The sequence below is a fragment of the Cibotium barometz genome, chromosome 41 (assembly GCF_041138505.1).
Source record: "Cibotium barometz isolate CiBa-2024 chromosome 41, ASM4113850v1, whole genome shotgun sequence".
In the NCBI taxonomy this organism is placed as follows: Eukaryota; Viridiplantae; Streptophyta; class Polypodiopsida; order Cyatheales; family Cibotiaceae; genus Cibotium; species Cibotium barometz.
The window spans coordinates 23077691-23088654 of record NC_141086.1 but is presented as its reverse complement, the minus strand read 5'-3'; the positions used below and the strand labels follow the sequence as shown (position 1 = coordinate 23088654).

The following is a 10964-nucleotide window of genomic DNA, read 5'->3' as shown; positions in this document are numbered from 1 at the left end:
CTCTCTCCCTAACGTTGTCTTCTCTCTCTAAACTCTCTCTATCTTTGTATGCTCCATAACCATGGCTGCCTTCACCATCAAGCCACCAAAGCTCACCATATCTCACCTCTAATTCAACAGGAAACAACAACACTCTTTAAAAGTTCAAAATGAAGGAAATCTTTTCTTTGTAAGATGGTTGCTATGGTTGATAGGATGTTGATGTTAATGTGAGATCCAACACAAAAAATTCCATCAAACCTCGGAGAGGGGATGCAAACACTCTGTGTTTTATCATCATCATGAGCATCAGTGATTATGATATAACACTAATTCAACATGTTGCTATGGTTGCAGAAGCCTAGGTGGTTCTAAGCAATCAATATGAGACCACTAATGAGATAAGGATTCATAACCTTGAGAATCAACTTACCTCAAAAAATCTTTTTGATGGAGAAGCAGCGGAGTAATTCATTATGAGGATCAAGAACATGTGGGATCAAATGTCGACTATTAGGATCATGATGATGATGCTCATGAGAAAACCCAAGGTCTCGCATAAGGCATAACTATCCTATCCCAAAGGTATGATAGTCTTCTCACTTCATTGAATACATACATTAGGGATCCTCCTCTTACTTCTGAGGAGTTCATCAATGCCATGGTTTTGGAGAAGGAGATACACCAAAACACAAGAGTGGGGGGATACCACATTCTCCACCAATATAAGGAAAGGCAAGGATAAAGAGTCAAGTGACAAGCATAAGAGACTTTAAAGCCCACCACCAAGGACTATTGCAAGAATGATAAAGTTAATTTGAAGCTCTTTGTGGCTCTATAGTCTTTGAGTGAGTAAGTTGATTTCCCTATGCATAGAAAACCATTTGCAATATCCCTATGGAGAAGAGAGGTTATGGGAGCTAGTGGAGAATATCCCTTACTGAGAAAAATTTCAAGGGGAAGGGAAGAGGTTTTGGGGACTGGTAGAGAATATCCCCCTCAACCAATTATTTCTTTTGTAAAACCATTCACAAATTCTTTATTTTGCAAAGCCCAATCAGTGGAACTTTTTCCTTAAAACATCATTGAGGTTTCTATCTTACGTAGTGTGGCATCCTCATGATGCTATTCTTGTGTATCAAGAGCACACACATGCACACATATAGAGCACACACACACACATGCACACACATAGAGTACACAAGGAAAGCAATACGGGGGACTCACCTCCCACCAACCGTAGGAGGCCTACTACCCTCGAGTCACTCGATTGTGAGAGTAGTAGACACATGCACCACCTTAGCATGAGGCCTTTATATTAAGAGACCACCTCACAACAATCAAGCCACCACCACGTGCATCTCATACCACACATGGTACCAATCTACAACGCTCGGCAATCCTAGACCCACCTCAAGGTTAGTCTAGATCTAGACCCACACAAGGTGTGCTCAATAATAAGTTATGGGCCCTCATCATGCTTATATAAGACTTTGACGCTATTTTTATCCATATGCTAGATATGCTTAATAGTTTAGCCCTCTTAATAGCAGCCATAGGCTTATGTGTAATATTCCCTTGGCCCATTGACATCAACCTTTGCCCATGTTAGGAATTTATGCCAAGGATGTAACATACTTCATCCCTTAAGATCTTACTGACAACTTACCTACAAAGAAGTGAAGTTGATTAGGTAGATCCTCATGGATTTAAACATACTTCCCCCAATAAGATCTTGCATGCAAAGAAATTAAGTCGATTGGGTAGATCCTCATATCTAGTCTCAAGCTTTTGCTGTCTTATACGTGAATGCTTCTAAGGGGAGTGCTACACATTTCTACAATTTACAAGATAAGTCCTTTGTGTATCATTGGAACCTATGCACTTGCCCATCAAATATACAAACCTAGTTCAAGTGTAGTAAATACCTTCAAGTAATCAAGTAATGCTTTACAATCTCTCCAATAAGCTTATCTCTTCAACACGAGCTGATCACAAAGTATGTGTGAGGGTCTTAGTATGAGTTGTCCTACATTGAGAGCACATACATGCACAAGAGCCTAATCATAGAGTATGTGCAAGGATCTTAGTATGGATTGTCCTACATTGAGAGCACATACATGCACACACGTAGGGCACAAAAGCAAAGTAGTAGGCGGAATTATATCCTAAACATAACTTGCTACTCCCACCCCCAAGCTTGAAAGGGATAGATAAGTGCACCACCTTAGTATGATGCCTTTAGAACACAAGAGCACCTCATAGTTAGACCACCACCATGCATGTCCCATACCACACGTGGTACTAACCTACAATGCTCAACAATCCTCGATCCACATTTGGGCTAGATCCATAACCACACAAGGCATGCTCAACACTATGTTATGAGCCTCGATCATGCTTATGTAGGACTTTGGTGCCATTATGGGATAATTGTGTAGCTCTCTCATCAACCCAACTACTTATATGTGTATGACACTTCCTTAATTATGGGATAATTATGTAGCTCTCTCATCAACCCAACTACTTATATGTGTATGACACTTCCTTAATTATGGGATAATTATGTAGCTCTCTCATCAACCCAACTACTTATGTGACATTAAACAATGCCGATACTAGGGATGGGACACATAGCAATGATGAAAACCACTCAAACAATCATATCTTTTGCAAATTAAAATGATCAAAATTACATGGTGTGTGTATAAGCATTTACACTCAATGAAAACCCATCATAATCATCATAGCTTGTTTAAGTTGGAAGAGGTAGCAAAGATCCCTACCAAGAGTGGACTCTAAAGTGTTCTCTCATTACATGACCCCTTTTGACTCTTATCAACTCTTTAGGTTCAAGAAGTGTGCACAAAAATGAGCAATAGTCAAACAAACATGAATGTTGTGAAAAAATGGAGAGAGAGAGAGAGAGAGAGAGAGAGAGAGAGAGAGAGAGAGAGAGAGCATCAGATACTCAACAAAGCCTCTTGAATTCATTCTTGATGAAAAAGTGGTACATGCCACTTCCCAAAAAGATCACAAAGTGGTATGTCTACTTAACCTGTCAAGCTAACATGAGTATTTCTACATAATAGACTTTTGATATTTCTTCATGCTATAGGGACTCACTCATTTCATCAATCATACAAACATGAACATATGTACCTATTTTCTTACTTGAATCAAGAAACCCCTATAAAAAACTTCTAGTTCATGTTAAAATAAGTACTTCTCAACTATCTCAAGGTGCTCTAAATCCAAGAAGATTAATGGACTAAGGGTAGAATCCATCTTGCCATCATGGTAAGCATTCATTAGATTGAAGGACATAATAATAAGTTTTCTCTACGCTCTCTTCTAAGGACAATCCTAATTGAGCATGGCCAGTAGGCCCGTGTGCCCCTTGTTTAGAATTTAGATGCAATAAGATCTTGATAAAGGTCTTTCACCTTAGATATCAAGAGGGTAGTTCAACAATAATCTATTGAGTTATGGACCTATTAGGACTGTGATCACAACCTCAGCTGACTAAAAGAACAAACCCTCAAGAAATCCCATATGATAGATATGCTACGTAAGGGGTTTTATAAGCATATTTTAATGGGTGAGTTTGTAGAGATAGATATACCTATTATGTAGCTGATATTTCTAAGTGAATTTGGGAAAAAACTTATAAGTTTGTAAAGAGATATGGCTTATTTTATCAGCCCAAAATTCACAACTAAGGGTTTTATAAATACCCCTTTGAGCACTTGTTGTGATACATGGATGAACCCTTATATGATCAACTGTGCATTTCAATGAGCAAGGTAAATTGATCTTAATAGAAAAAATAACATAAACCTAATGCACAACAGAAAAAATATAAATGTTAAAGTCAAGTAAAACACAAGAGGGTTGTATTTTCTCAAAAGTTCAAGAGTGCATATTGTTCCTAGTTATCATAATAAGTCATCATGCTGCTTAGGGAGATGTGCCTGGATAGATCTTATCTAAAAGGAAAAGCAAAGGCACCCTAAAGATTTATTTGAGAATGCCTTCTTTTTAAGGATAATGGATCAAGAAGAAGAAATTGACTTTTTAATAATACTAGATTTGAGCTCAACATACAAGCTCATTAAGAATCAAAAGCTATTTTTTTTTGCAATAGAATATAGACCAAAGATCACCACACATTAATTGCCTAGGAGGATATATGGGGCAAAGCATTGTGCACTCTAACCCCTAATTGACACAAACCTCTTTCTCTCTCCTTTTTCTTTATGGTGGTTATATTTTAGTGATAGTGGAATAAAAGTCAGGGACCCATTTTTATGTGGTCAAAAGTTTTCATGTTCATGAAGCACATGCAACATGACTTCTAATATGTTGAATGTTAAAATCAATGATGTAAAGTCTTAATGTGGTTATGCAATATTGAAGGTTTGAAAGTGGTATGCACATGGAGAAACATGAGAGTGTCTCTAGTGTGCTATACAAAGATTTGAATTTGGTGAAGATAAGTGTACATATGTGGAGGAGAAATTTGGGGGTGCATAGCACAAGCAAAATAGGGATCCTACATCACCCCTCCCAGCTTTTCAATTCAAATTTCTCAACAATTTATCATTCAAATTTGTTTCAATCTGTGTGTGTGTGCCGCATGCATGTGTTGTGTGTATGTGCATTAAAAAAAAACTTTTTAAGTGTGCATGTGTGGAGGAGAAATTTGGGGGCAGATATCACAAACAAAAGGCGGATATCGCAAACAAAAGAAGGATCCTACATCACCCCACCCAGCTTTTCAATTCAAATTTCTTAACAATTTATCAATTAAATTTGTTTCAATCTATGTGTGTGTATATATATATGTATTAAAAAAAAACTTGTTAAAAATACTATTATTTGCACTATACATAGTCTAGTCCCAACCCATTGTATGCAAAAAATGCCCTTGCTTTTACCATGCATGTACACTCTAGACCTATTCACATGCCTAGGTGCCCATACCCATGTACTCTACAACATGAAGCATGTCAATGTACATTACAATTTTCTCGATTTAAGGGTATTCCCACCTTTCATGAATAATGATTTACAATGTTGATTTAGCGGGCGTAATCATGATCGTATGTCAACGATTTCTTTTGATGATTACAGTCAAGTGTGTACGTTCCCTAAGAAAATGAATTTCCCGTATCCATTAGTGATGGCCGGAGTAAATTTGAGAGTCCTTGAGTCATTTCATATGCAAATCTAGACCAAAGTGTGGAAAGATCATTAACTATGGTGCATGGTTAGAATTTCAATAAATCTACTCGCAATCGGTAGGTCAGTTAGTTAAAGTGGATGGCTTGTAACCCGAGGTAATCGGTTCAATCCACGACTGTCTACATTGATTGCATGGTGCTACCTTGTACCCGTAAGCGTGTGTGTGTTTGTAAAAAGGGTATGCGAGACCCTCATGTAATAAAAATCATCCAACTTATATATATAAAAAAGAATTTCAATACATACACCTGATAGTTACCTTGCCCTCGCTTTGTAGAGGATATGAGGGGTTCTCAAGGAGTAGTTTGCTAGTAGTCGCGAGATTTGAAAAATACATGCCTTTGCGTGGGAAAGGGCTCTTATGAATTATTACTATCGATTGGTTATTATCATCGCCAACCTGTTTTTTATAGTGTAGCTGCTCCTCGCTGGGTCCGACTCGGCTAATGTATCTCCGTCTCCCTCCCCCCCTCTCACCCTCTCTCGTTCTCTCTCTCTCTCTCTCTCTCTCTCTCTCTCTCTTTCTCACACACACACACACACACACACACGCAAAGGTTCTCTTGCTTTAGGGACTTCTTTCTAATTCTACACGTCTCTCTCTCTCCGTCCCTCCCTCCCTCCCTCCCTCCCTCCCTCTTGTTGACCTCTCCAAAGATAGCTTACAAGGTCTGCAACTGGTTTTCTCCTCTTTGCGCTCTCTCTCTCTCTCTCTCTCTCTCTCTCTCTCTCTCTCTCTCTCTCCACAGACAATCTCTTAAGCTTCCTACATCCCTGCCTTTGCTTCTCTCATGCTGCAGCTTCCAACACACCTTACCAACAACAGAAAGACCCCCATACCCTCTCCCACACACCCTTTGGTAGCTTACCCAGAAGAACCCATTGACGCAATATGAACTGCAACAGCATGCAGCCTGGTGGGAAGTTCAACCAGTACCCCCTGCCTCAGCAAGAGCCCAGCAGCTGCTCTTCTGATTCAGTTCTCTCCGATAAGCAAATGTCATGTGAGACAGATACGGACCTTGCAAACGCTGGCTATAATGTCAAGACCTCAGATCTAGCCCATGTTGCACAGCGTCTAGAGCAGCTTGAATCAGCGCTGTGTGCAGCACAAGATGCTGGAATCTCTCATTTATCATCAGAAACTGTTCATTATAACCCATCTGATATGGCTAGCTGGATAGAATACTTGATTGAGGGGCTTGCCCCTGCCTCTCTAGACTGCCGCGGCGGCGGTGATGGACAAGGAGGAGGAGGAGAATATCAGCAGCAGCCACCTTTGTCCCATATACAATATGCATTAGAAGATGACTATGGGGCCTTCAATATTGGCTCTTGCTCTATGTATCATAGTAGCCCATCTCAGCAGCTTGATACTAGAGGCTCTTATGTTGAAGCAAAGCAAAGCAATTCCATGCAATTGCAGACACCCAGAGAGAGCATCTCATCAGTCTCACAGTTGATTAAGCATGCAATTGACCAGCAAGGAGTCTCTGCAGTTGATAGACCCAGATATGATGCCAAAGAGTACTCAGGCATGGTGCTTCTGGATGAGATGGGGGATTTCCAACAGTACAAAGCTGTTGAAGATCAAGCTTCTTCTAATCAGATGGACAGTTGTTATCCTAGTGTTGCTGATCAATCCAGAGAGGCTGTGTTTTCTGAAGGGTTCGATCTGCAGCAAGACGTAATTCCAAGCTCTAGCAGCATGCCCAGCTTGAAGCAGCCACCGCCGCAGCAACAACAACGTCAGCAGAAGAGAACCTACCCCCAACACATGCAGCATGAAATGAGACAACCACATGACCTCAAATCTGCAGCCCCAGCTTCTTCACATAGCAGCAATGGAAGGGCACCATATCAAGATCATCAGCATGTGCATAATCATCTTCAGCATCCTCAAAGACAACAAGAGGTAAGGCAGCAAGATGTCAAGGCTACAGCTAACGCATCCCCTTCTATGATGAGTACCAATAGCCCCATGATGCCCTTTCAAGAGCATGGGGCTACCCATGATAATAAGCCCCCATTTGCCCAAAGCCAGCATCAGACCAATAAGCTTCCTAGCAGCCAGCTCCATGCCCATGCACCAGTTGTGTATGCTGATGTCAATGAAGAAGGTGCCCAAGGAATCAGGCTTGTCCACTTGCTCATGGCGTGCGCAGAGGCCATCCAAAACAATGAGCTAGCGGCTGCCCTTGACATGGTGACAGAGATCAGAAGGCTTGCTTCCTCCAATAGTGGAGCCATGGGTAAAGTAGCCAACCACTTTGTTGAAGCCCTCGCTAGACGCATTTACGGTGCTAATATTGAGGAATGGGCTTTCCTCTCTCAAGCTGATTCCTGGTCAGAGTTGCTCTATTCCAACTTCTATGAAACTTGCCCTTATCTCAAATTTGCCCACTTCACTGCAAATCAAGCTATCTTGGAAGCTTTTGAGGGTCACAAGTTTGTTCATGTCATAGATTTCAACTTGCTGCAGGGTTTGCAGTGGCCAGCACTCATCCAAGCCCTCGCCCTAAGACCCGGAGGGCCCCCACATTTACGTATGACAGGCATTGGCCCGCCACAGCCCGACAACAAGGATGTTTTGTGGGAGATTGGGTTGAAGCTAGCACAGCTTGCTGGGTCAGTGAATGTTGAATTCTCATTCAGGGGGGTGGTAGCTACCAAGCTAGATGATGTGAAGCCATGGATGTTTGAAGTTCAGCAAGGAGAAGCTATTGCGGTAAATTCAATACTTCAGCTGCACCGGTTACTGTATGGTCAAAACCCCAATGTTGATGTGGCTCCCATAGACGAGGTTTTAAAGTCAGTAAAAAGCATAAACCCTAAAATTGTCACTATAGTAGAGCAAGAGGCAAGCCACAACAGCCCTTTGTTCTTAGAAAGGTTTGTGGAGGCCTTGCACTACTATTGCACCATGTTTGACTCTTTAGAGGCTTGCTGTCTCCCTCCTCAATGCCCGGAGTTAGTATGTACAGAGATGCACCTTGGGAGAGAGATTGTGAATATAGTGGCATGCGAGGGCTTATCTAGGGTCGAAAGGCATGAACCACTCTCACAATGGAGGCAGCGGATGTTGGGTACGGGGTTTCGACCTTTGCATCTGGGTTCCAATGCGTTCAAGCAGGCACGCATGTTGCTCACCTTGTTCTCTGGAGAGGGTTACACTGTGGAGGAGAACAAGGGATGTCTAACCCTAGGCTGGCATAGCAGGCCGCTCATTGCGGCATCAGCATGGCAGTGTGGCTAGGGCATATAGCATATTATCTATGGGGTTATGTAGATATGGATGTGAAGTGGAGTTCAAATCATCTGACAATGTAAGCATTATATTTTTAAAACTAAGGTGAGCCACTACTGCTATCAAGCTGACAGCTAATTAGCACCCATGTTACTCTGCAAGCTCCTTCTACAGGCTTTTGGTTAACCCATGTGGTACCTCAATGCTCCGTCTATGGGCTTTATCTTCAGCACAAACAGTTCACTTATGAGGCAGGAGATGAGAAACTACATGATTTTGCATTACAATATGGGAGAAAATCCCCATCAAGTCGCTGACACACGACCGTGGATATGAATGACTACATGATTTTTCATCATCATATGGGGGATGGCCGGATCAGATTCTTATTGATTATCATTTGGGTTATGTGATGATCATCTTGGGGGATCTGATCATTGATAATCATATGGAGGATTTGATCATCTTGTATGAGCATGGTTTCACATCATCACATGGGGGATATGTTCATCTTTTCATTGATTCATGAGTGGGGACATGAAAGGCTACATAGTTTCTCATGATCAGATGGGGAGGAAAACTCAGCTTCTCAATGGTGCATGGGCATGCAGGAAGCAATGCTCATCATTATCGGCGGAACACGCTTACACAGAGGGTGGGCAAGATCTTCCCTAATGGCCTCATGGATCTCATCCCCTCAATGAGGCATGCAACCTTTGCTGAGCTTAGTTCAGTGTATAGGGCTAATTACCCATAGCATCAAGTTAATATGTGTGAATCAGGTGCAAATTATGCAGGGATGAGGGTGAAATGGGTCCTCATATCTTGGACTGGTCCTCTTCAGAAGCTCTAAGCAAGCTACTGTCTAAACAAGTCGTGAGTCTGCTCTGAGAGGAGGTTTACTGCGGTAATTATCGTTCTGGTGAAGTTAGTCTCTGCTAAACATGAATTTAAGGTTTGTTAAGAGAAGAATTAGCGCTGTGATTAAGCTTTAGGTCTTCTGGGTTAGTAGGCTTAACCGCAGTAATCATAGCAGTCGGCTGAAAACTGGCTGATGCGCCGCTGCGATCGTGTATCCAAAGGCAAGGCTGCCCTACCACGTTCTTACCCTTAAATTTTTGATTAACCTAAGCTATATACTAAGGTTCTTGTACATATATTGTACATGTGATCATCAATTAACCAAGGTTGCCCTCCTAACCTTTGTATTTTGTAATATCTTACCTTATGTACGCTCATAGCAATAAAAAGGTGATTTGACTTTCACTTTTGCTATGGACTAAAAGGGCCCATGGCCTAGAGGTACCACTTTACTTCACAATGTGATTTAAACCACCCCACAATATGATATCTTCATTCCCCTCTCGCCTTCTTTATGTCTTGATCCGTTGCTTCTGTGTCTGAAAGCCTCATTAGATTCTACCTCCCTTTTTCTTTTGGTACAATAGGTTCCTTTATGTGAATAGGGTCTGGAATACTGATGTAAATGTGTCCCCACCATGAACTTGTCGCTTCACAAGACATGACCACAAGACATGAGATGCACTTTAATTACCTTGTGACAAGCTCATGACAAGATATGGTAGCCGAAGCTACAATCACACCAAGTAAGTGCCACCACTCAAATCATACCAAAAAATTAATAACCATATCGAGCACACACACACACTCAAGTTTGTACCTTTGTTGAATTATGATATATGTGATTTGATAATTTCAAAGGTATGACGTGTAAGACCATTAGCAAAAAGCGTGTTAGACCTTACCCCCATAGTGGTAATAGTGCTCCTTTCGTGTACACAAATGTTGGTGAATTGCGATGTAGAGATTTCAACCATTTTTTGAAGAATGCTATCACATAATGCCACTCAGTTTTGTGTTCCTATTGTGAAGCACTCTAGTTTCCTACCAAACATTTAGTAGTTTTTTATATGTAACTATGCAAATTTTAGCTAACCCTTTGACACGATGACATAAGACAAAGTAATATAAATCAACATTTAAAAAATCATATATTTATGCCCTTTCCCACATTGTATAAGGTGAAGCCGGTGGACATGCTTTTGTGACTTCAAAAAACCTATACTATGCTCATATTTAATCAAACACATGTTATCCAAGCATAATCATAAGCCATTTCAATGAATTAGTGTACCCTCTTGTTGTAAGCTATGTGCTAACCTCATTTTGAGTACTATGTCAAATTTATTGATGAATTCTCAATAATCACTTTTCCATGGGCCAATTTCTTTCCTAAGTATGCTCCAAAAATGAGCCCTCTCCCTAATTTATATAATCTCTCATGCCTGTGTTTCACCTTTTTCCTTTCAAAGTTCCCCACCCTTCCTTACATATGTATGTATGTACGTTTATGTGCATACATACATACATGTGTGTGTATACATACATACATACATACATGTATGTGCGTGCGTGTGTGTTAAAAAAACACACACATATATACATATATGTATGTATGAATGTATACATA

At 40.9% G+C, this 10964-nt stretch overlaps 1 protein-coding gene across 1 annotated transcript; it reads left to right on the top strand.

Moving 5' to 3' along the window:
- Window positions 1-5710: 5710 nt before the first annotated feature.
- On the top strand, window positions 5711-9739 carry LOC147614786 (DELLA protein GAI1-like). Its single transcript, XM_086780129.1, has one exon. It carries the CDS (start codon window positions 6119-6121, stop codon window positions 8480-8482), a length of 2364 nt encoding a protein of 787 aa, XP_086636255.1. The 5' UTR covers window positions 5711-6118; the 3' UTR covers window positions 8483-9739.
- Window positions 9740-10964: the final 1225 nt, after the last annotated feature.